At 40.7% G+C, this 26,280-nt stretch overlaps 1 protein-coding gene across 2 annotated transcripts in view; it reads right to left on the bottom strand.

The window, feature by feature from the left end:
- LOC149245297 (Alkaline-phosphatase-like family protein) overlaps positions 1–26,280 on the bottom strand; it is a 377,731-nt gene that overhangs the window by 45,650 nt on the left and 305,801 nt on the right. For both annotated transcript variants that reach the window (XM_089457751.1, XM_089457752.1), the window contains exon 16: positions 25,732–25,873. In XM_089457751.1, coding sequence (XP_089313877.1) covers positions 25,732–25,873 — 142 coding nt within the window. The remainder of the gene's footprint in view (positions 1–25,731; positions 25,874–26,280) is intronic.

Here is a 26,280-nt window from a genome sequence, read left to right as displayed (position 1 = left end):
CTCTGTCATTGAGGACTCAACAGGAAAAGTATAAGAGGAGGTTTGAGGATCATTTGGAGACACACCAAGATTGATCAGTCAGGTTGATTTTCTGGAGCGAGGATTGCTGAGAGAAATCGAACAAGTGATCTGATTTGCAACGAGGGGTAGTGAGTACATAGCAGAGAGGCAGAGATAGTGCCAGAGGGCCAGCGCAGTGATTGAGGAGGCTACACAGAGCCAACGAGAGCCACGCAGAGGCAACCAGAAACCCCGCAGAGGCTAAGGGGCCTGCGTGAGTGACGCAAAAGGCCAGAGAGTTGATGCAGAGAGGCAGAGGGCTGACACAGGGGGTTCCAGAGCTACGCAGAGGCTAGCAGGGCTAATGCAGAGCCTTGGAGAAGCACCAGAAGGATTTTTGTGGGGAAGACTAGCGCTAAGAAGCTGAAGATCTACTTCCGAGAAGAGGTATTACTGTTGTGTAGAAATCTTTATTGGGTGAGCCAATTTGGCACCCTAGTTGTACTCAAGAAAGCTATTGAATAGTAAAACCCTTAGAACCGCTGCATCATTTTCCTGCATTGGGTTTTTCCAAGGACGATTGTCCAAAAATAACGGTGTCCCTTGTGTGTTTGTCTATTATTTCAGATGATGATCTGTATATGAGTTGAGACTGCATTTGTGTTTATTTTCAGTATTTATATGGTTAAATAACCTTGTTAAGGAATAAACAAGGAAGTGAAATAAACCAGAGAATGCAGTAGGAATTTCTGACGTGTCAGACTTAGAAATTTCAACAATGTGATGTGTATGGTTCGTGTGAGGTGAAAAGTGTATATGCATTGAATTCCTTTTTCATTTGGTGCATTGAAGTTTTAAAATATGACATATGCATGGTTCATATAAAGTCACATAACATCAAGTGATAAAATACATATGGTATGTGGGTTGGGTTGTTTATGAGAAGACTATAGGATATGTGCATTGAGTTGTTTATTACAAGACTTTAAGGAGTATGATATGCGGTTTTGTTTTTTATATAGCCTTATATTATATTGTAATAAAATTGTATGGTGTATGGAGGAATATTGAGAGGCTACACTTTTAATTGAAGATATCTTTGAAGACATCCAATTACTTTTATTACACATATTTCTAGTTGTTGTAATTATTTTGAGGCCAGATTAGACTATATGATGCATTCAATCATCTCCATTGTGCGTATAGTTCTCTTTGGAAAAGAGAACTATCATGAGTGGTCCCAAAAGATAAAACACACCTTGATTTTCGATGAGTTGTGGAAAGGAGTTTGTGAAGGAGAAGGAGACAATGCACCGGAAAAGCCTATTGCAGATAAGGAGCTTGTCATTTGTGAAAACAATAACAACAAGTTTTGTCCCTTGATTGGAGTGTCAGTAAATGAAGAGGTGAGTCGACATATTTCTCCATTTTCAAATGCCTTTGAAGCCTTAATGAAGTTGAACAAATTTATGACTCACACTCTGAGTTTGAAGTGCTTCAGCTGATGATCAAATTGTTCAATCTTGAGTTGAAAAATGATGACCCTCTTGCCTTAGCATCAGATGTAAGATCCATTATGCATGACACAAAAGCTATTGGTCTTGAAATAGATATTCCTCTCATAGCTTATGTCAAGGCACTATATCCCACATACTCACATTATCTTGAGTCATTGCAAGCAACTGACAACCTTAAGGAGATTACCTTTGACTCCCTTGAGAAGAAGTTTGCTAAAAGAGAGAAGCCTTTTGGGAAGAAGACAACTACTCAGTCTTTTGAAAAAGCTCTGTGCCTTGCACAAAAAGAGAAGAATCATGCACAAGATTCTTCTAGAGGAATAGGTGGTCGAAGAGGAAGAGGAAGGAAGAATTTTAGAGGCAGGGGGGCATAAATTTCCAAGAAAGGTCTGATCCTCATTGCATATTATGCAATAGAGATGGACATGATGCTTCCACTTGTAAGCTGCCTTAGGATAGAATTGAGCAGGAAAGAAATGAAGGAAAAGGTAAAACACCTGACAAAGGGAAAGGAAAAGCACCCGAGTCTGCTTGGGCAGATTCTAAACAGTTCATGAGATATTAAAATAATTAATATTTTTAATGGAGTCCCTAAGTCTAAACATAGGGAAAATAAAATATTAATGTGGATTAATATGAAACTGTGTTAGAATGGTCCAAAAGACATGGATCAAGCCAAATCTAAACTTAGCCGTTGATTAGGGACTTAATCTCGGTCGTTGATATGTCAACAAGAAAAGCATAAGAAGAGACTTGAGGGTCACTTGGAAAACACACTAGAGTGATCAGTCATTCTATTCTCTAAAGTGGGGTTTGCTAAGAGAGATAGAATTAGTGATCGGGAAATGGACTTGAGGGGCATTTGAGTATAGAGAGACAAAGAGGCAGAGATAGTGCCGGGAGAGCAGCGCAATAGCTAAGGAGAGTGATGCTGAGCCAACCAGGGCTCACGCAGAGCCACATAGAGGCAGCTGGGAGCTGCGCAGAGCCTTAGAGAGGCTAGTGTTACTGACGCAGAGGGCCCGAGGGTTGACGCAGGGCCTCCAAGGCTGACGCAGACCCATCCGGGGTGACACAGGGCCAATGTGAGGCAGAGAGGGGCTGACGCAGTCCAAAGAGAGGCTAACGCTAGGGTTTCTTGGGCAGATCTGTGTTGCGTAGCTGTCGGAAGGATTATACAGGGTTTCAACCAGAATATTTGTCGAAAACGGAGAGGTATTACTGCCAAGGAAATTCTCTGTTGGGTAGGCCAGTTTCGGCACCCAGATTGTACTCTGATATTGCTTAATAAGAAAACCCTCAGATAGTTGCACCAGTTTTCCCACATTGGGTTTTTCCGGGGACATTAGTCCAAAAATAATGGTGTCATATGGTGTGCTTGTTTCTGTTTCTTTTAGTTGTTGATCTGTAATATGTCGAGCATGCACTAGTGTTTATTTTCAGTATTTACATTGTAAATAACTTGCTAAGAAAAATAACAAGTAGGTAGGAATAAATCAAATAAAGTGCATGGAGGGTTTCTAACTAAGAAAACTTAGAAACTTCAACATGGTATCAGAGCATGATTGCAGATCAAAGGAGGACTAAGGACATCAGCCAAGTGGAGCAATAGCAGTAGAAAACAGTTGTCCTGAGGCGACAAAAGTTGTTTCTAGCAGAGCAGCAACAAGGGAAGGGTGACGAAGTGCCTGCGTCATCAAGCGTGAGCCGAGAAGAGGTAGCACAGAAGCTAAGGAGGCAAAGAGAGCCTCACGCAGAGCCACGCAGTAGCTGGGAAGGCTGACATAGTGGGCTGAGGCCGGGTTACTAGTGTCGGGATTGCGTAGAGCCTAGGAGCTCTTACCTTCAGGGTGTTGGGGTTTAGAAGGCTGTGGGAATATTGCAGAGTGGAGTTGGTGAGGTACTGTAGTCAGAACAATACCTAACAGAGCGAGGCCAGAGGAGTTGCTACCGAGGGTTTCTAGTCGAGGAACTCGGATCAATGGTGCGATTGCCAAAGACGATCAGAGTAGGGAGCATCTCAACAGCGGCAGAAGGATTTCCAGGAGGGAAATCAGGACTTAGAGGGAGTCCAGAAGAGAACTTCTAGATGAGAAGAAGAGACTCAGAGGAGTCGAATAGAGAACTTCCAGGAAGTAGAAGAGCATCATGGCACTACACGGAGTAAGAGACCAGGATAGACTAGATAGAGCGTCGAACTTCGCAATTTGGAAGGCCAGAATCTTATCTGTACTTGACAGGAATCATGTCAAGAACTTCGCCTTGAAGGTAATAGCTATCCCAGTCGACCCCAATGATAATGACAAGTACGAGGAGGCGATGGCAAGGGCTAAGAGCATTATCCTTGACGGGGTCAAAGATCATGTAGTACCACACATAGCCGAGAAGGAAACGACATTTGAGATGTGGGAGGCTCTCAACAAGCTGTACCAACATACTTCTGTGCAGAGAAGAATGATGCTTGAGAATCAGTTGAGGTCGTATCAGATGAAGAAGGGAGAACTGATTGACACCTTCCTCAGAGGACTGAATGAGATCCAAGATCAGTTGACTGCTATAGAGGCGACACCAGATCGGGAGCTGATGGTGAGGACAACCCTGAATGTTGTCTCAGAAGACTGGGAGGTATTTTTCCAGAGTATACTTGGCAGAGGGACTCTCCCACCTTGGGACGAGATGTGGGCATCTCTTCGCCAGGAAGAGATCAGAGGGCAGTCGAAGACGGGTAGTAGTAGCAAGGGGATCAAAGTCAAGCAGGAGGAGGAAGATGTGGCCCTAGTATCTGACGAAAAACAGGAAAAACGAAAGAAGAAAAATCTTTCCAAGATCAAGTGCTTCCACTGTGGGGAGTTGGGTCATTATGCGACCCAGTGTCCAGGGAAGAAGAGTAAGGGAGAGTCTTCCGAGACTAAGGCAGCGCCAGCATGGGTAGAGAAGAAAGTTTTGATAGACAATGACTGTGCCATGAGTGCACACGTGCCACTTGAGAAGAAATGGGGAGACATCGAGTTGTAGTCAGGTAGACTACAAGCGATGAGGTGCAGGATCCTCGAGATACCCAGCCTCTTACATTAGACCTTGCTACAGGAGCCCTGAAGCGGAGTAGTAGGACTGGCTGAGTTGGGTAAAGATGGATACAAATGGAGCAGCAGAGAGAGCTACAATGCAGGAGTCCCGAGACAGCGCGAGGCTAGTAGGCTATAGCAGTGGGAGAGGCACAAGAGTATTGCACGAGTGCAGGATGGCACAGAGAGGTGTGCAACCGTACGAGATGCAGGAAGTTGTTGCAGCAGTGTAGAGGTCAAAGAGGGATCACTTGTCAGCAGCAGAGGGAGCTTCAGCATTAGTGGGTGTCTCTAGCCCAACAGAGAGGTTAGTTGGGAAATTAGTTACTTACTTCTTAGTAACTGAGTTGTAGTGCAGTAGTGGGCAACACAATGCAACATGATGAGAGGAGGTGCAGTGCGGATGCAGTGTTGGGAGAAAGGACCAGCAGTTGTACGGATGTAGAGGGAGTTGTTATACAAATGCAGCAGTGGCAGGATACAACAGTGCAGAAGATGGTGGGTAGCAGGCCTAGCATCAGCACAGGGACCGGTGCCAGATGACCAAAGTAATACTCAGTGAGGAGTATTGCTAGAGCACAGCCCTCGCTCAGAGGGAGTGTTAATTTGTGGTGGCATCGAATGTGCTCTAGCCCAAAATTTGGTGGAGAGGTTGGGGCACATGAGATCTCCAATACCCAAAAAGGGTTTGGGCAGATTCTAAACAGTTTAGGAGATATTAAAATAATTAATATTTTTAATGGAGTCCCTAAGTCTAAACTTAGGGAAAATAAAATATTAATGTGGATTAATATGAAATTGTGTTAGAATGGTCCAAAAGACATGGATCAAGCCAGATCTAATCTTAGTCGTTAATTAGGGACTTAATCTCAGTCGTTGATATGTCAACAGGAAAAATATAAGAGGAGGCTTGAGGGTCACTTGGATAACACACCAGAGTGATCAATCATTCTATTCTTTAGAGCAGGGTTTGCTAAGAGAGATAGAATTAGTGATCGAGAGATGCAGCTGAAGGGCATTTGAGTATAGAGAGACAGAGAGGCAGAGATAGTGTCGAGAGAGCAGCGCAGTAGCCAAGGAGAGTGACGTAGAGCCATCCAGGGCTCATGCAGAGGAAGTCGGGAGCTGCGCAGAGCCTCAAAGAGGTCAGCGTTATTGACGCAGAGGGCCAGAGGGCTGATGCAGACCCATCCGGAGTGACGTAGGGCCAGCGTGAGGCAGAGAGGGGCTGACGCAGTCCAAAGAGAGGCTGACACTGGGGTTTCTGGGGCAGATTTGTGCTGAGTAGCTGCTGGAAGGATTATCCGGGGTTTCAACCAGAAGATTTGTTAGAAACTAAGAGGTATTACTGCCAAGGAAATTCTTTGTTGGGTAGGCCAGTTTCGGCACCTACATTGTACTCTGATATTGCTTAATAAGAAAACCCTCAGATAGCTGCACCAATTTTCCCACATTGGGTTTTCCGAGGACATTAGTCCAAAAATAATGGTGTCATATGGTGTGTTTGTTTTTGTTTCTTTTAGTTGTTGATCTATAATATGTTGAGCATGCACTAGTGTTTATTTTCAGTATTTACATTGTAAATTACTTGTTAAGAAAAATAATTAGGTAGGAATAAATCAGATAAAGTGCATGGAGGGTTTCTCACTAAGTAAACTTAAAAACTTCAACAACCTAGACCATCTTAAAAAGGTCCTCCAAAATGGCTGACAAAGACACCTGAAAGTGTTCGTCTTAATGAGGTTGGAAAGACATGAACAAGAAGCTCAAAAATATTTAGAATGAGATATTACACACTCACATGTATTTATCTTCATGCAAAGAGCATGGATACATGCTTTGACTCAACATGCAAGCCTTGTGACCATAATTGCGAAAAATGATGATTTCATGAAACACCTTGCATGTCACCCAAAAGGGACTCATTACGATCGTCAACTCACAAGGATTGTGAATATGTAGTTTATTCTGACATGTGAGACCTAGAACTTTATATTCTAGATGATAGGACATCTACTAAAAATAGCAAGTTCTTGAAATTTGAAAATTAATTGTGTAGCAATCTCCAATCACTGTAATACCTGGATCTACCTATCAAGGAAACCAGATCTTAACCCCCTATTACAAATGGATCTTAACCATCTTGCTACAAATGCAACATAGGGGTTAAACAAGCCCCTCTACCAAGAAGAAATCATTATTTAATGAATTGTTTACTTAGATATTGACATTTGGCACTTTTGACAATGTCAAAGGGGTCGTAAATGGAGGGCCTTCCTTCAAAGATACTTCTCATGTGTATTTTATTAATATTTCTTGGAAAAAGACTAGATCTAGGGATCTCTGGTGCTTTCCCAATAATGTTTTGTTATAAATTAGTTGGGGAAGAAAAGCTATAAAAGGAGAAGCATCCCTAACTTGCAAATAGGAAGTTCAAGTGGAGAAAATCTCTCTTAGAAGACTAAGGGTATTGTAAATTTATGGGTTAGCGGAAAGGAAAAGATTGTACAAATTAAGTGATATTTTGTTGGGGGTATAGATCACATTGATGTGAGGGCTACCATATCAATTTTTTTAGTACATATCTATATCATCTGATCTTTTACACACTTCTACTCGACTATTTGGATGTTATAGAATTGTGAGTATGTTGCCAATAAGTTGCTATAACAAGCTCCATCACTAAAAGATAATGGGAAATGACTTTAAAGGCACTTATTGGAAAACCCTATGGCTAGGAGGGCCAACAAAAAGAGACAACTGCAAAACTTTAACCCAGAAAAATACACAATCGTGAGTATGTCACCATTAAATTGCTATAACAAGCACCCTCACTAAAAGATAATGGGAAATGGGTTTAAAGGCACTTATTGGAAAACCTATGGCTAGGAGGGCCAACAAAAAGAGACATAATTGCAATAATTTAGCCTAGAAAAATACACAACAGCAAACCAAATTAAGCAACAACATTGCACAACTGCTGCAGATAATAAGATATGGAGTTTGGATTCTTCTTTGTTAACATAAATAAAAAATTTACATAATAGCCAGGCCTTCTCACAGCCAAAAACCTTCATATGGGGAACTCTAATAAGGGACAAAACTCCAATGCCACCCAAAAACACTAACCCTAAAATCAGACTTTATCAAATGAGAGGAGAATATTTTAATATAAATATTCTAGCTGATTTCCCCCCACGACTAATTCACATGTCATTTACATTTAAATTTCATTTGCATTTACATTTAATTTTCTCATTAAACCCAAATCCACCCACATATACCCCGAGTCACACTTGGGTCCCAACACTCCCCCGACACAAATAATCAGCTCGCCCACGAACCTGGTACAGTTAGACATCCACACTCACTTGTGTTGTCGGTACATGATCCCAATCCACCTAAGAATGCTAAACTATAGGTTGTGCACTAACCTCTACTCTACTCCATACTTTGTCCTAGCGCACCTCGTCCTCTTTCTATGGGCATCCCAACCTCATGCTCGCAATACCCCATCTCTCCTCTACCCTTGTGGGAGTCCCAACCTCTACTCACAAGACCCCACAACTAGCTACTACAACTTGCTTTGAACTCTCTGTTGATCACCCTTCTTCCACTACCCATGTTCGTCATACTTGCTTGGATTCTTTGTGCACTAACCTCTACTCTACTCCATACTTTGTCCTACCGCACCTCGTCCTCTTTCTATGGGCATCCCAACCTCATGCTTGCAATACCCCATCTCTCCTCTACCCTTGTGGGAGTCGCAGCCTCTACTCGCAAGACCTCACAACTAACTACTACAACCTCCTTTCAACTCTTTGTTGATCACCCTTCTTCCTTTACCCATGTCCGTCATACTTGCTCGAATTCTTTGCTTTCTGTCACTTGCCAGTGCTGGTGGATTTTGTTATTGCTGCTTAGCTACATCTTTGGCTACAACACTCTATCCCTCATCTTATGTTATTCTGGGACATCTGAAATACAGTGTGCCCACTAGTTTGCGTAGAACCAACTAGCAGCACTTGATGGGGGTCTTAAGGAAGACTGCCCATGCACTCTGCCCTAGATTTCGTTTCTGTGCTCATGTTTACATGTCTTCTTTGGGAGCCGACTTGCATTACAACAAAAAAACATAATATTAAAAATAAAATTATATTTAAATAGGCTGTTGCAGCCAAAGTTAAACTTCTGGGTTCTTTGTGTTTAGGGTTGGTGACCTTGACATTCTCCTCCAATCAAGGACCCATTTGGGAAATCTTCCGCCATGATATCCAAATTGAATCTCAAAATCGTACAAAGGCCCTTACTGTTGGCCATATTATGCCAATCTCACACACATGTCTCGGTGTTTGAGAGCGCAAAATGCACTTTGACCCAAGGTAGTGCAATCGTGATAGTGTAACCCTACTGTTGCAACTTATGCAAAGCAGGAACAAAGTCTACATTGCTAGAAATAAAAAATAGTCAAAGTAGGAGGCCTATTGTCCAGAGCAAAGAAAAACATGTCTATAAGTATGGCCTAGTATCCCTTGCTCATGTTGCCAACATTATCATCATAACGAAAATCATCTTTAGTTATGCCTGTGTTTCTGCCATTATATATTCCACTATACCCAGCATCGCTAGTTCCATACCCATCAATTTGGCTCTAACCATAGCTACGTTCACCTACATTCCCATTTTTCTGATTGTAGCCACCACCACCACCAAATCAGTACCCATCATTTTGACTGTAGCATAGCCACCAAAACAACTGCATTCCTCAATCACGATATCCTTTGTGCTAATTATTGTGATTGGTTGATTGCACGTCAATCCGTTGAGTTAATTGTTGCGACTGCATTGATTGCGCATCAACCCTTTGAGCTAATTGTTGATTCTTCGAAGTTGTTATGCAAAGACACTCCAACATGTTGGCCTCATAGTAGCGCTTACACCTGCAAGATCCTCTTTTGATGGAACATATATATATGGAACGTCAGCTTCAACACCTAGAATAGGTACATGTGTCATAACATCAATTGGTGAGATGTCCCTGTTGTCGCACGGATTGACACGACAACGCTCAGATCGGGGGCTGTCACTCTAATCCCCGATCCCTCCGTTTAAGCCTGTCTTCCGCGGCTAAGGGGGGTAGACCTTGTGAGATGATAAAGACCAACTGTCGACCAGTTGGTTGGGAGACACGAGACACGATATGAAAAACACCAGATAGATTTGATTAACTTAGCAGACCAGTGCCTTAAGAGATTGTGGTTAAAAGATTACTTGTTAGATGATATAGAAACATGAACCATGAACAGCAATCATATGTCATCACAAGATATCAGCTAAATCACAATGCTCTTAGAATAACCAAAACGATATCCAGTAACTGAGAATTTTGAAAAGATGAATGCTTTAAACCACCACGATAATCATAAATCATTAACCAGATATCATATTTCGTATCTCGACTTGAAAAATTTTAGATCTCAGCATGAAAAATATAACGATTCCTGAAAATAACCGCTCTAAAAATTTCCACAATATTTATATATATATATATATATATATATATATATATATATTTTAATATAAAAAAATTTAAAAATTAGTCTAAAACTAAAAATAAAACTAAGCCTAAAAATCCTTATTATTATTATTATTATTATTTTTTTTTTTTTTAAATGAAAATTCTTAAAACTAAACTAAACTAAAAAATTTAATTTAAATTAAAAAAAAAAATCTAACAAAAACTTTTTTTTTTATTTTTATATTATAAAATGAAATTTTTTTAAAAAAAAATCCTAAAGATTATAAAACTTTATCTAAACTAAAACTCAAAATCTAAATCTAACTAAGATCTAAAACACTAAAATCTAAATCTAGAACTCTAATTTAAAGTCTAACTAAATCTAAAAAAAAGCTTTAATAATTAAAATCTAAATTAAACTAAAAAAATTAAACTGAAATCTAATTAAAAAAACCTAACATAAAACTATAGAAAATAAATTAAAATCTAATTATAATCTAAAACATAAAATTAAAATCTAATAATAAAAAAAACTAATCTAATCCTAAGAAATAAATTAAAGTCTAAAAATCTAAAACCGTAACCATATAAAACAAACTAAAATCTAAAACATGAAAAATTCTAACCGGAACTATACGCTTAACCCATCTTACCCAGAACTACGCCTAACAATCGAAATCATTCCGCTATCCTACTGATCGAAATCACACACAATCGTATTGAGCTTAAACGAGTTTGAGAAACAACCTGCGGAAATACGAATCGTAATGGGAGAGTGCGGAAAAATGCAGGGTTATGAAAGATACAACCTGAAGATTGCCGAATGAAATTGACTTCGATCGATATCGGATTTCTCACTATAACAGCTCTTGATACCGTCGGCAACTAAAATGAAACGCAGCACTGCAGGGCTCCGTCACTGGCTACGACGTTTTGATACCTCCACGCCGACGCAGCGAAGGGATTCGACAGCGGCCTTTTTAGAACTGGTATACCCAGCGTTTGAAGGAATGTATCCCGGAGAAACCACGATCTGGCCACGCGAATGTCAATGAGGGAAATCGAATGCGCATTCATCGAATGACATACTTTGGGGATTAAAACAGGAATCATAACCCTGGTACTTGACGTAGAAAGTTTTTTTGGTGAATTGCCGTCATATTGAGCTGTTCATTCACTGCGTTCTTCAAGGATATAGACCACCGTTTAATACGCTGATAGACCCAAGACTGCAGGCAGGATCATGCTAAGACCCCAAAATGTGACTGCGCGTCGGTGTATGAAAAACGTTTTTTGATATCTCCTTTCGGGCCAGGTTCGCAGGCAATGGAAGAATACAGTGATGGACCACGATTTTAAGTAGAGGATTTCTATGATCTTGGCAGCCCTGAACTCCTGAAAATCTGATATTTATGAACACCCTGCACACAAAAAAAACAAAACCCTAATGAAAAATAAAACAAACATTTAAAACCCTAGATCAGAAAAATTGAAACCCTAAGACAGCTGATTAATTTACAAATGTGGCCCCTTAACAGCCAGATTCAGCAGTAGGCACAGAAATATTTTAAAGAAATAAAGATTTTCAGATTTTTCACTGTGAAGAACTTCAGAAAGTCTCTCATGCAAATTAGAAAAATAAACCGAATGATGGACCCAGGATCAAATCCAACTGGGCTCAGCAAAAAAAATGCTTGCGGGAGTTGGCTGGTTCAGCCGAGAACTTCCCCGAACGCCCACAAAATTCCTTCAGAAAATGTTTTCTGCACAGCTCAAAACAACCATCAGTAAAGAGGGCAAAAATGTTGTTAGATCTCAGGAAGTAATGGAGATACCTGTCATTACTTCAGAAACCCTAACAACACCCAAACCCTAGCAAGTGAACAAGATACCTGTGCTCACAATACTCTACAAAAAGCTATTATTAACGGCTGAAAATAACATATGCAGAAAATGAAACAATCTCACAGCATTTTAAGAGAGTAACACCAGCAAGATATGGACCTGAAAGTCTTCTTTTATTAACCAAAAACAGATTTACAAGAGAGCTTCTTCAGTCTTAAACTCACAGATCAGATGATCTGAAAATGACCCCTAGCACCCTACTTAAAGGAAATGGCTCCAATGGCTAGTTCGAGTGATCCATGTAGAAATGATCTCGACCGTTGATGAGGATCAAGACATCTCTTGATCTCATCCGTCGATTTATTCACTTAAAATATTACTATTTTATTAGTTAGGGTTTTTGCTTTATTTTTTAATTTTTTATTTATTTCATTTTTTTATTTATTTTATTATTTTTATTCATTTTTTTAATTTCTTAATTCATTTTAAAATGGATCATCGAACTAAGCCTTCAGAAACATCACCTAGGACCTAGGACTCATGAGGGGATTTAAAACATTTTCGACCCTCAGGACACATTACATCATGACTTTTACAATTTACATCTTAAGGGAGAAAACCCCTTTAACATAGACCCTCACAAATCACCCAGTTCTGCGACACAACTATAATCTAGCAGATCAACACACTAGGATTCTCCAAAATTCCAATGACAAAATCCATCCCGGCTTTGGGGTCAGGTTTGAAGGAAAACTCTGCCGATCCATGGATCGGTGAGACGAAAAACCTTCCGGGACATAGATTACCACTAGAAAGTTAGGTCCACCTAGGCAATTCACATACACGACTCATGTCTGCTAAGACTATTTACAATTCATACATGCAGACTGGGTTTACAATCAAAATGATTAAGCTGCTGATGACTGCAGGATGGCACGGACACGCTGATCAGGTGCTGCCCCGTTTTGCAAAGAAAAGGGGGGGGGGTACTGCATGGGTAGTTGACCAGTAGAGGTCAACAGTCCCCAACAATAACACAAAATCCTTTCTTTCCCCACCTAATGGGCTTCACCACTTCTTTGACTCTGCGCTTCAAACATTTAGCCTTAGAAGCTCGTCAAACAAGCTTGAGGGTTCTCTTGCAGAGCTTCTTCCCTGCGAGAGGGCAAGAAATGGGTAAAAATATCAACATCTTCCACTCCTACTTCGACGCCTTCTCCTTTTCCATCTCTGCATTGCTCCCTACTTTTATTTTTATTCCCAGATAGATTAACAAGTGCTTTCATAGCCTTTGTATCCAAATATACACAAACCAAAGGATATTTTTAGATGTTGTGGTAAGTATTCAATGTGACTGGAGTGTGTTCGGCCACCCCTTCACTACTCTCGAACTCCACCATCTTCTTTTGTAATAGGAGCTTGTCCTTCACCTTGAGCATGTGAGAATCGCTCTTCACCATCTCCACGTAGTAATCTAGGGGCCTAAGAAAGGAAATCCCAAGGGCTTGCAATTTTTTGTACGCCTCTCGCGTCCCCTCCAATGCCTTTATGTAGAAGGCCACCTCGCACACTAGACCATCACTAATAGCAATTTCTTGTTCCCTCTTGTAATTAATGCATAGATCCTCCATCTTGTCAAAGTTATTGGGCCATGTGATTGCTTCAAGCATTTCATGGAGTTCTTCGATGTTGTGAACTACGTCCTTGAGTGGCTCCCTTGTAGGAACATGTTCTCCTTCATTAGAATCGTCCTCTTCTTCTTCTTCGTTGAAGTACAAGGAGGTTTTGTCTCTCGAGCCCGTCAACTCTCTTTGGCAAGTGACTTGTAAAACCCTCTGCCCCCCTGCTATCTACAGGCTCTCTGCTTCTATTCATAGCATCCACCGAATATATATCCAACAACCCCCTTTCCAGCGCAGTAGAACCCACAGTCTTAAATTGCACGGATAATGCCATTATAGACTCGCCCAAAATTTCTCCTCGAAGAAGCTCGACCCAGTTTGCTACATATGGCAGATATTTCCGACGGGCGGTGCTTGCCAGGATGTGGGAAACCACCAAGAACCCAGAAAATTCCTAGCTAAGAAGTTAATTCTTTTGTGTTCTTCCCAAAGTTATAGGCAAGTTAGGCCCATAACCTCCATCTAACTACAAGTTCGTCCACCTGGGCTTCTCTCCATTGTTTATGCCACCCGACTGAAGAGGGGAACTAGGGATTTCCAGTCTGGTGCAAATTTGTTGGAAAACCCTATGGCTAGGAGGGCCAACAAAAAGAGACATAACTGCAAAAATTTAACCCAAAAAATACACAACAGGAAAGCAAATCAAACAACATTACACAACTGCTACAAATCACAAGAAACTGGAATCTGGATAAATTTTTTACATAATTGTTGGAATTTCTAAGTTTGACATGTTAGAAACCCTTCATGCACTTTACTGATTATTTTCCTACCTACTTGTTCTGTTAATTAACAAGTTATTTACCATGTAAATACTGAAAATAAATACAAGTACATGCTCAACACATTATAGATCATCAACTGAAGGAAACAGAAACAAGCACTCAAGTGACATCGTTGTTTTTGGATTAATGTCCTCGGAAATACCCAATGCGGGAAAATGGTGTAGCTATCCGAGGGTTTGATTTATTAAGCAGTTTCAGAATACAATCTGGGTGCCAAATCTGGTTCACCCAACAGAGAAAAATCTCGGCAGTAGTACCTCTCTACTCGGAAGCAGAGATTTCGGCTGAAACCCCGGATAAACACTCCGGCAACTCCACAACTCCAATCTGCCCCACAAAACCCAAGCGTCAGCCTCTAGGGACTGCATCAGCCTTTCTCTAGCCCAACGTTATCCCAGCATCACTTTGGCTTGGCCTGCGTCATCCTTTAGAGGCACTGTGTCAGCCCTCTAGCCCTTTACGTCACCCACGCTGGCCCTTTGAGGCACTACGCAGCTCCTGGCTGGCTCTGCGTGAGCCCTGGCTGGCTCTACGTGAACCCTTGGCTGCTTCTGCATCCCTCTCTTCGGCTACTGCGCTGATCCTCCTCGTGCTATCTCTGCCTCTTTGCTTATGTATTCATTGCCCCTCAGCTGCAACTCCGATCACTCTTTCGACTTTCTCAACAAACCCAGCCCCAGAAAGTCGAAATCTTGATCTCTTGGTGTGTTCTTCAAGTGACCCTCAAGCCTCCTCTTATACTTTTCTCGTTGACAATTCAATGGCCGAGATTAAGTCCCTAATGAACGGCTAAGATTAGATCTGCCTTGATCCATGACTTTTGGACCATTCTAACACAATTTTATATTAATTCACATTAATATTTTATTTTCCCTAAGTTTAGACTTAGGGACTCCATTAAAAATATTAATTATTTTAATATCTCCTAATCTGTTTAGAATTTTCCCAAACCCTTACTAGTTATTGGAGATCTCATGTGCCCAATTCTCTCCACCAAATTTCATGGCTAGAGCACATCCGATGCTACCCCAAATCAACACTCCCTCTTAGCAAGGATTGTGCTCTAGCAATACTGAGCATTACTCTAATCATCCGGCATCAGTACCTATGTTGATGCTAGGCCTTCCTGCCCAACATCCTCTGCACTGTTGCCTCCTGTACTGCTGCCCATGGTTCTGCCACTGCCACTACTGCATTTGTACGACAATTCCCTCTACATCTGTGCTACTGCTGGTCCTTTCTCCCAGCACTACATCCGCATCAGTGTTGCACTAATCGGGAAAAAATCACGATTAAATTGTTTAATCGCGATTTAAAAAAAAAACGATAAAATCGGGCGATTTAGTCGGAAATTTTTTTTAGCCGATTTTTTGGGAAAAAATCATGGGAAATTTATTTATTTTTTATGAGGAGGTGACCCAAAACTCCTGTTACAAGTAGAGGACATGGTCTACCTCCTGTAGCTCCTAGTTCTTCAGCTTCTAGAGCACAACAAAGTCTACTGCCAACTCCACTAACATCTACATCTAGAGGCGCAAAGGAAATCAGTAGTATTAGACCTTAGTTATTTGGTTCATTTCATTAAATATGACATTATGACTCATGATATGAGATACATTATTATATTTTTTGTTGATATTTTGAGGTTGAGTTGGGACTTAGGAGTCGGGACTTACTATTCACTGATTCAGGACATGATTCACTGTTATGTGTGATTTTAGAACTAGAAATGATATTAAACATCTTATATATTAGTTCTTTTATCATATTTATGTGTCAATGTGTTTATTTTATGTCATAGATGGTTTAGATATTAAAAACATTGAAAAAAAATGAATATTTTTGTACCAAACGATTTTTTCCCGATTATTACGATTTTATCTGATTTTTTCCTCGCGCCGAATTAATCCCGATAACAATTAGTGCAACATTGATCCGCATTGCACCTCCTATCATCATGTTGCATCGTGCATTCCACTGTTGCACTGCAACTCAGTGATTGAGAAGTAAGTAACTGATCCTCCAACTGACCTCCCTGTTGGGCTAGAAACACCCTCTGATGTTGAAGCTCCCTCCACCGCCGACAAGTGCTCCCTATCTGACCTCTACGCTACTGCAACAACTCTCCTACATCTCGCACCGTTGCGCACCTCTTTGTGCCATCCTGCACTGGTGCAACACTCCTATGCCTCTCGCACTGCTGCAGCCTGCTAGCCTCGCGCTGTCTCGGGAATCCTGCACTGTAGCTCCCTCTGTCGCTCTATCCGCATTCGTCTCTACTGACATCGCCAGTACTGTTACTCCTCTTTGGGGCTCCCGTAGCAAGGTCTAATCCAAAAGGCTGGGTACCTCAAGGATCCTGCCCCTCATTGCCTGTAGTCCTCCTGACTATAGCTCGATGTCTCCCCACTTCTTCTGAAGTGGCACATCAGTACTCATGGCACAATCATCATCTGTCTCCACTTTCTTCTTTTCCCTTGCTGGAGCTGCCTTGGTCTCAGAGGCCTCTCCCTTACCCTTCTTCCTTGGACACTGGGTCACATAATGACCCAACTCCCCATAGTGGAAGCATTTGACCTTGGACAGGTCTTTTTCCTTCCGTTTCTCCTGCTTTCCCTCAGATGCTAGGGCAACATCCTCCTCCACCTCCTTCTTGATTCTGATCCCTTTGTCGTTGCTTTCTGCCTTGCTCAGCCTTCTGAGCTATTCTTGGCGAAGAGCAGCCCACATTTCCTCCCAATCTAAAAGGGTCGCCCTGCCCAGTATGCTTTGGACAAACACCTCCCAGTCTTCTGAGACTGCATTTAGGGTTGTTCTCACCATCAATTCTGGATCCGGCGTTGCCCCTATGGAAGTCAGCTGATCCCGGATCTCCTTCAATCGACCAAGGAATGGGTCGATCTGTTCTCCCTTCTGCATCTGGTATGATCGCAGCTGATTTTCTAGTAGCATCTTCCTCTGCATGGAAGTATGCTGATACAACTTGGTCAGGGCCTCCCACATCTCCTGTGTCGTGTTCTTCTCGGCAATATGTGGTACTATATGATCCTTGACCCCATCAAGGATGATACTCTTAGCCCTCGCCATTGCATCCTCGTACCTGTCGTTATCAGCTAGGTCAACTAGGATAGCTATTGTCCTCAAGGCGAAGTGCTTGACACGATTCCTGTCTAGTACGAATAAGATTCTGGCCTTCCAGACTACGAAGTTTGAGGCTCCGTCCAGTCTGTCCTGGTCTCTTACTCCGTGTAGTGCCATTTCGCTGCTCCTCTACTTCCCTCCTGGAAGTTCTCGGTATGACTCCTTTGAGCCTCGATTTCCCTCCTGGAAACCCTTCTGCCAATGTCGAGATGCCCCTCTCCAATCGTCTGTGCAACTGCAACACTGATCTAGATTCCTTGGCTAGAAATCCACCTCGGCAACAACTCCCTCTACCTTGGCCTTGCCTTGTTAGGTATTGTTCTGACTACAGTACCCCACCAGCTCCACTCTGCAACTTACCCATAGCCTCCTAAACCCCAGCAAACTGAAGATTAGAGCTCTTAGGCTCTCCGCAATCTCGGCACTGGCAAATCAGCCTCCTCAGTCAACTGCGTCAACCCTCTTGGCCTCTGCGTGGCTCTGCGTGAGCCTGCCTTTAACTCCCTCAGCCTTTGTGCTGCCTCTTCCTGGCTCAATCTTGATGACACAGGCACTGCATCACCCCTTCCTTATTGCTACTCTGCTAGGAACAACTTTTGTCACTCGGGACAGCTGTTTTCTGCTGCTGCTCCTCTGTTCAATTGATGTCCTCAATTCTCCTGTGATTTGCAACCATGCTCTGATACCATGTTGGAATTTCTAAGTCTGACACGTTAGAAACCCTTCATGCACTTTACTGATTTTTTTCTACCTACTTTCTCTGTTAATTAACAAGTTATTTACCATGTAAATACTAAAAATAATACAAGTACATGCTCAACACATTACAGAGCATCAACTGAAGGAAACAGAAACAAGCACTCAAGTGACACCATTGTTTTTGGACTAATGTCCCCAGAAAAATCCAATGCGGGAAAACCGGTGCAGCTATCTGCAGGTTTGATTTACTAAACAGTTTCATAATACAATCTGGGTGCTAAATCTGGCTCACCCAACAGAGAAAAATCTCGGCAATAGTACCTCTCTACTCGGAAGCAGACATTCTGGTTGAAACCCCGGATAAACACTTCGGCAGCTCCATAGCTCCAATCTGCCCCACGAAACCCCAACATCAACCTCTAGCGACTACGTCAGCCTCTCTCAGGCCCAGCGTTAGCCCAATGTCACTCTGGCTTGGCCTGCGTCAGCTCTGGAGGCACTCCGTCAGCCCTCTGGCCCTTTGCGTCACCCACGTTGGCCCTCTGAGGCACTGCGCAGCACCTAGCTCGCTCTGCGTGAGCCCTGGCTAGCTCTCTGTAAACCCTTGGTTGCTTCTGCGTCCCTCTCTCCGACTACTACGTTGATCCTCCTGGTGCTATCTCTGCCTTTTTGCTTCTGTATTCACTGCCCCTCAGCTGCAACTCCAATCACTCTCTCAACTTTCTCAGCAAACCCAACCCCAGAAAGTCGAAATCTTGATCTCTTGGTGTGTTCTCCAAGTGACCCTCAAGCCTCCTCTTATACTTTTCTCGTTGACAATTCAACGGCCAAGATTAAGTCCCTAATAAACAGCTAAGATTAGATCTACCTTGATCCATGACTTTTGGACCATTCTAACACAGTTTTATATTAATTCACATTAATATTTTATTTTCCCTAAGTTTAGACTTGGGGACTCCATTAAAAATATTAATTATTTTAATATATCTTGATCTGTTTAGAATCTACCGAAACCCTGATTGAGTATTGGAGATCTCATGTGCCCCAACCTCTCCACCAAATTTTGTGGCTAGAGCACATCTGATGCTACCCGAAATCAACAAAAACAACTAAGCCCTCCCTACCATAGTAGCAGGGAAGCAGCGTTGCCTCCAAAACCCTTCTCACCCCCAAAACCATCGTATGGAGAACTCCAAAAAGGGACAAGATTGCAATGCTACCCAAAAACCCTAACCCTAAAATCAGAGTTAATTATTAAATGACATGGGAATATTTTAATATAAATATTCTAACTAATTCCCCCCATGACTAATTCACATGTCACTTAAATTTCAATTTCATTTGATTTACATTTAATTTTCTCATTAAACCCAAATCCATCTGCATCTACCTTGAGTCACACTTAGGTCCCAACAGTGTCAACGCATTGCATACCTCTGACTACTAAGCAATTGTACAAAACACAAGTGGATCAGGCCTTGGGATTCACAAAGTTCTGAAATTGTCCATGAGAAATTTGGCGCCCAAACCTTTTCGCTCAGTGACAATCTGGGCGAAATCATACCCTCGACACTTGAGAAAATTCTTCATTGACAATTTTGGTAGAACATTTTACCCTATCGGCGATCTAGCCGAACTTTCCCAATGCATCAACATTTGGGCTTGGCATCCTCACCTCTTCGATGTTTTGGCCCAGTGTCCTCGCCTCTTCGATGTTTTGGCTCAGTGTCCTTGCCTCTTTGATGTTTTACTCCGACATCCATAGATTTTCTCATGTCAATGGATTGGGCCTAAGATCTCCCCACCTTCATGATTTGGGCCAAGAGTTGCCTCACGTCAGCATTATGGTCAATTCTTCTTGCATTAGCAGATTGGTCTGAGACAATGCCCATCAACACTTGGCCCAAATTTCCTTTTCATCAGTTATTTGACGAGTCCACAACACATTGAGATTTTGGGCGCCAAATTTGAATTGCCTATTTTATCTCTTCTTCGCCAGTTAATTGGGATTCCCTATCGATGCCCTAAGATCTCCCTTGCATCGACACTTGAAGAAAACTGTTAATTTTCTATAAAACTATGCAAATTTACTTTCCACCAACATACAGAGTTTCTTAACAATTTATAAGCAACAAAATAAAACAACATAGATAAAACACATCACACAAATTCACACGCTTTTTTACCCAGGAAACCCAAGGGGAAAACTTGCTTTCTTTGTTGTGGTATTTTATTGATTGTTTTTGAGGAATTGGATCTATTACAATGCAATTTGTCTCTAAGAAAGTGTTCTTCTTCCTATCACTAATCTCAACCGATACAATCTCGGCCTGCCTAGATCACTACTTAATCTCAACCCTCTTGCACGCAATTGTTCCCCTGTTGAATACCTTGACTTTCCCTTCAATCCCTTCTCCCTGCTCCTTGATCTTTGTGCACTAGAAGCCTCCTAAATCTTTGGGCAATTCCTCTTATTTCCTAGCGCAAGCCTTGCTCCTATTTTGTAGTGTAAATCCTCCTATTCTCTTGCGCACATGTGGCCTCCCATTTCTTAGGACACAAGCTCTTAAATTTGTGCACAATCTCCTAAATCCTTGTGCACTTGTGATCTCCTATTTCTAAGGACAGAAGCTCTCAAATTTGTGCTCTCCATAATCACAGAAGATCTCACAAACTTGTGAATTCCTATGCCTTCATCCTCCTCTTTATAGACCCAATTCGAGCATGCAAGTGGCCTAGCTCAATTTAGAAGCTTGAGTTCTTGATTGCAAGTTAACTAAGAGTTCCACAGGTTCTCTCTCCAATCAACACTTGGAGTATAAACTCGTTCTCCTTTCAATCAAGACTGAAGACTAACTTGTTCTAACTAAGCCGCCACCTTCTCTAGTCAAACTGATGAAGACTCCACTTACCTAAAGATCCAACTCTAAGCATGCCATCTTGATGATTATTCAAATAAACTGGAAGTAAACTCATGCTAACTAAAGTCCAACTCATGAGCTCGCACTCATACTAAGAAAATGACAAACCGAGGTCTTCACTAGCTAAGGCACAAGCCAAGAGACCCTTACTACATTTTCAACAAAATTCATTACAGTGCAATAGGATGGGCCTTCCCCATTGGCACATTGCCCAATAATCTCATACAAGGAAGAGAATTTTCCTCATTGGCACATTGCCTGATAATCTCATAAAAGGAAGAGAATTTTCACTTTAATTTTATTAAAGTAAAAGCATGTATATATATGTGTGTGTGTATCCGTACAAGATGACAGGTCACTACCCTCTTGGTTTGGATTTCAAGAGCAAGCCCACAACAGTTTGGTGGAATGAGTAGGGCTTTTAAGCGATCAAGGATTGCATCAGTCGCAAGGCGGGTTCAGAGTTGATAAATAAATTGGTAAAGGTGAAATGCTAGGACGTATTCTCACTGTTAGGCATTTTGTCCTTTTCTGGACATTATTTTCTAGTCATTTTTTCCCAAAAATCAAGTATGGATTCTTTTGGAATCCTAAATTAAGATGTATAATCTACAGATTTCAAAATTTTCATGGCAATAAATCCATTTAAACATTCAAAAACACATTTTAAACAACTAAAATTCATAATTTTTCCAATAATTATATCACCAAATTCAAATTCTGAATTTTGACACGAAAGGCAAAAACATCTAATAATTACACTGTTCCAAAAGCCAATAGCTGATGCCCTCGATTAGCATAAACGGGGTTGGCTGAGCGACATTTGTAAAAAGGGACAAAAGCCAGAATAGAGAGGCATCCTCCATCGTTGAGGTACTTGAGACCCCCATTGTACATCGGAATGCAAGTTGAAATTCCCTAGCATCTCAAACATGCACGCCACATCCTTGTTGACAAGCCAGGGAACATCCCTATCTACCCTAGTTGGAACAAGGGGCATCCCCAATTAAAGGAAAAATAGATTTAAACCACAAAAACTATATAAATAAATTACAAGAAAAAAGTGAGGGAATGCATCAAAACCATAGTGGAAACACATAAAATGTGTAACAAGGAACCACAATAATATATATATATATATATATATATATATATATATATATATATATATATATATATATCATAACTAATAGCTACATACTTCATTCGAATGAAACCACAAAAGGCCCTGTGAAGTATGTTTAACTTATTATAACATAAGTGTAATATTTTAAGTACGGACACATATCCGTTGATGCACCACTGCACCCCAACAAGCCTGTATTTTATTTAATTTGTAGATTTATCGAAGAATTTGCCAAACTTACTTACAATTGCTAGCACCCTGACATGTCCCTTGTCATTGAATTCTTTGCTTGGTTATAGTTGTTATTGCATGGTCTCCTAGTGAGGATTAAAAGTACATAATGAATGTTGTGAAGGCTCTACCACTAGATTCAAAAGAATTGGAGTACAATGCAAATCTTGTGACAAGAGGATTTGTGTTGAGAAATACTGTACTAGATGAGATCTGGACTTCAGAGGGCACTGATATATGAGTTTGAGATGATGGAATGTCATTGATAGCTAATATACTGAAAGAAGATAGTAGTAGAGGGAGCAGCCTAAGCAATGTACGTCTTAGTCTAAGAGGGAGCACCCAATTAGGGTGACCGAAAAGCATCTGTGATCTAGTGAAGGGAGTCGATCAGTTAATGATTGAGCCTAGATATGTTGCTCAACATGTGTCGAAGTACCAACATGGTATAGTTTGTTATGATTTGAGATTTGTCTCAAATAGTGAAGTACAACTACAAATTCAAATTGCGTTACGAGTGCTGAAGATAGAAAGAGCTTATGAAAATATCGCTTCAGTTTGCGCTCTGTTATAATTTATTGAATGAGCATGAAGTTGTCATCTATCACACTCAATATGGCAGAGGCCTAGTATATTGCAACTGGATTGGCAAGTTGAGAAGCAATATGGCTTCAAAGTCTACTTGCAAGAATATCTTAATCAGGTGTTGGTGATGACCATGATGGAGGTCAAAGCACATTGGGATCAAGTACCACTTTATTCAAGACATGATGTTGAACAGAGTTGTGAAGCTCTAGTATATCTCCATTGATGAGCAGATAGTTGATATTCTTATGATGCCTCTTTATAGAGAAAAGTTTGTGTACTTTTGGGACAAGCTTGAACTTGTGGAGAATGCCTCTCTCATTGAGAGAGAGAGCTGATGAGACACCATTATGGATGGACATTATCCCTGTGTCATTATGACCTTGGTTGGAGAATGGTTCGACATATTAGATACCATCATGGGCTAACATTCTTCTTGTGTCTTTATGACCTTGGTTGAAGAATGGTCTGGCGGACTGGCATTCTTCATGTTTCACTCTGATCTTGGTTGGAGAATTATTCGATAGAAGACATTCTCCCTGTGTCACTTTGACCTTGGTTTGAAGAATGGTCCGGCAGAAGACATTCTCCCTGTGTCAGTTTGACCTTGGTTGGAGAATAGTCCTAGAGGTCGCTCAAATGAGCAAGAGCCTCCCAGCATCATGTTGGAATCTCTTTCTAGAATGAGCTTGTTTATCATTGATGAAGCCTCTGGTGTTTCACCTAGACTATGTCTATAGTTGTTTGATGGTGAATTGTGATTAAGTTGATGTTGGTGATTATGATATTGATGATGATGCCTTCCAATAATGTAGATGATGTTCCCAGGATTCTTGATGCTTCTTTAGTATGACTTCTATAGAGATGCCTTCCAAAAAATGAGTAAAGAGCTTCCAATAGAGAGAGATGATGATCTTCTTCAAAAATGATGATGAGTAACCAAGAGCCTTCAATGTTAGAGCGAGATGAATAGTTGATGTCGTAGCCTTCCTTCAAGATGAATGATGAACTTGGAGTCTTCTTCCTTGTGCCTTTCCTTGTGTCCTTCCTTATAACTTCTGCAAATAATGTCCTCCAAAGTAACTTGTATGATGTCCTTCACTTATGCCAACAAGAGTGATCTTCAAGCTGCCTTCTCTTCACCTTAGTTCTGAGAAATTTGTAGGCTTGCAAATTAGGATGGATTTATCTTCTTTGATAATTGTTTGTGAAGTTTGTTGGCTTCTTATTAATCTTTATTATGTTCATTTCATCAAACAATTACCAAATCGTCAGCATGAAGATCACAAGAAAATAATGAACACAAGATATAGGCTCCAAGCCAGGGCAAAACCTCTCCAAGGGGAAAACCCAGAAAAATTCTCTTCTTTATAAAAACAGATCAAAAGTGAGATATCGAAGACCCATGACCATAGAAACTCCAACCTTCTAGATGCCAAGTCAAACCCTCCTTCCTCATAGAAAATTCATCAACAACAAGAGACCAGCAACATGTACAGCATCAGAAATAATCTTCCAATCAAGAAATGTATCAAGGCAAAACTTCCACAAATCGAACTCCAGAAAAACCCTTCTTGTCAATTTCAGACTTTGGCCCTCCTTTCTTTTCTGTCCCTCTCAGTGATATTTCAGAACATATCACATGAATTGCTTGCTATCAAATGAGCTCAACACGTCCTCTATTTCTACTGTCCAGAGGGGTACGAATAGACATGTCTTTTGGGATAGGGCCAACTTGGCATCTAGAAGCAATTTTGACCCAAATTACATATTTGAAAATTCATTTTCCAGGCTATAAATAAGCCTTTGACTTTGATCAATACAAATAATAATGAGCATGAAGAACATGCTTAAATAAAATAATAATTTTGACTTGAGCATGAAACCCATGTTGAAAAATAAAATTCCTTCTTCTTTTTGTTTTTACACTAAATATACAATTATGAAGACCGAACATAGTTACATTTTCCAACAGCCTGAATTTTTTTTAATTTGAATTTTGTCGATTTATCGAAGAATTTGCCAGTGATCATTTTTCAGAAAATTCCGTGGAAGATGAACATTGTAGCAAATTCTCTGGAAAATCTACAATTGAAAAACCCATCCCACAGGAATCTTAAATCTGTCAAACCTGAAATTCTCAAAAGGCATCAATTTACCCACACATGCACCCATGAATTCTAATAAATTACATCAAATCCCACATTTAAGCATAAAACGTTAAAGATACGGGCTTATATATTGTGTACATTATTGTTCATATAGACAAGATAGTCACAGTATACATCCAAAAATGAGGCATAATCAACAGCTCACAGTTATGCAGGATAAGCAGCATAGTTTCGTAAATTTTAAAAGAATTCATAGAGAAAATATCCATTTATAAAACAATATAAAAAAAAAAACAACAACAAAAATACTAGACTAGATCACAGCTGGATATTGGCTCTTAAATTACTTTATTTCAAAAAGAAATAGGAAAATTACTTCTTCCAACAGGTTCTAACACTCAATTTAACAAGAAAAAACAGTACCAGAAACAATTTAAACAGACTGAAGGACTTCGGAAATACTTGAAAATCTTATGGGAGAAGAGGAAGTTCCCCTGCATATTACCTATGACCTGTGCAGAAAAACAACTGCACAGCAAGGAGGCTCCACTGGATAACTGGCAAGGGATCTGACCACAGTTCATTCTTCGGGGCATCAGGTTCTTTCTCTTTCTTCACAATATTTTGCAATTCCAAGATACACCACCCTGTCAAACATATACTGAGTACCACATAATGTGCAAACACAAAATAGAGAATATATGCCTAAAGAAGCCATGATAATAGCAGAATCTTTTGCACTCTTAACAAAAGCAAAAAAATCAAGTCTGAACACATCATGATAAAAGACAGAAAAATGATCTCAACTAATCTACTATATATATTTTTAAAAATGATAATGGAGTCTTTCCACTACCCTCACAAAATGAAGACAATGGAACAACCGGGTCATAAAGTTCACAAATGTAAAAACATTCAGACTGTTCATGGGATTTATTTATATTTGTTAAAATATGATTCAGTATGGAAGAGTGCGCTTAAGGTTCAGGAGGGCATTGTGACCTCAAACTTCGACGAAAGGCAGGCTATCATGTAGCCTGTAGGCTTGAATGCA

This window comes from Pinus tabuliformis, chromosome 7 (genome assembly GCF_031772625.1).
Source record: "Pinus tabuliformis cultivar Carrire ecotype Pingquan chromosome 7, CPIR1, whole genome shotgun sequence".
Taxonomy (NCBI): Eukaryota; Viridiplantae; Streptophyta; class Pinopsida; order Pinales; family Pinaceae; genus Pinus; species Pinus tabuliformis.
The sequence above is the reverse complement of the archived record's forward strand: the minus strand, read 5'-3'. Positions and strand labels throughout refer to the sequence as shown.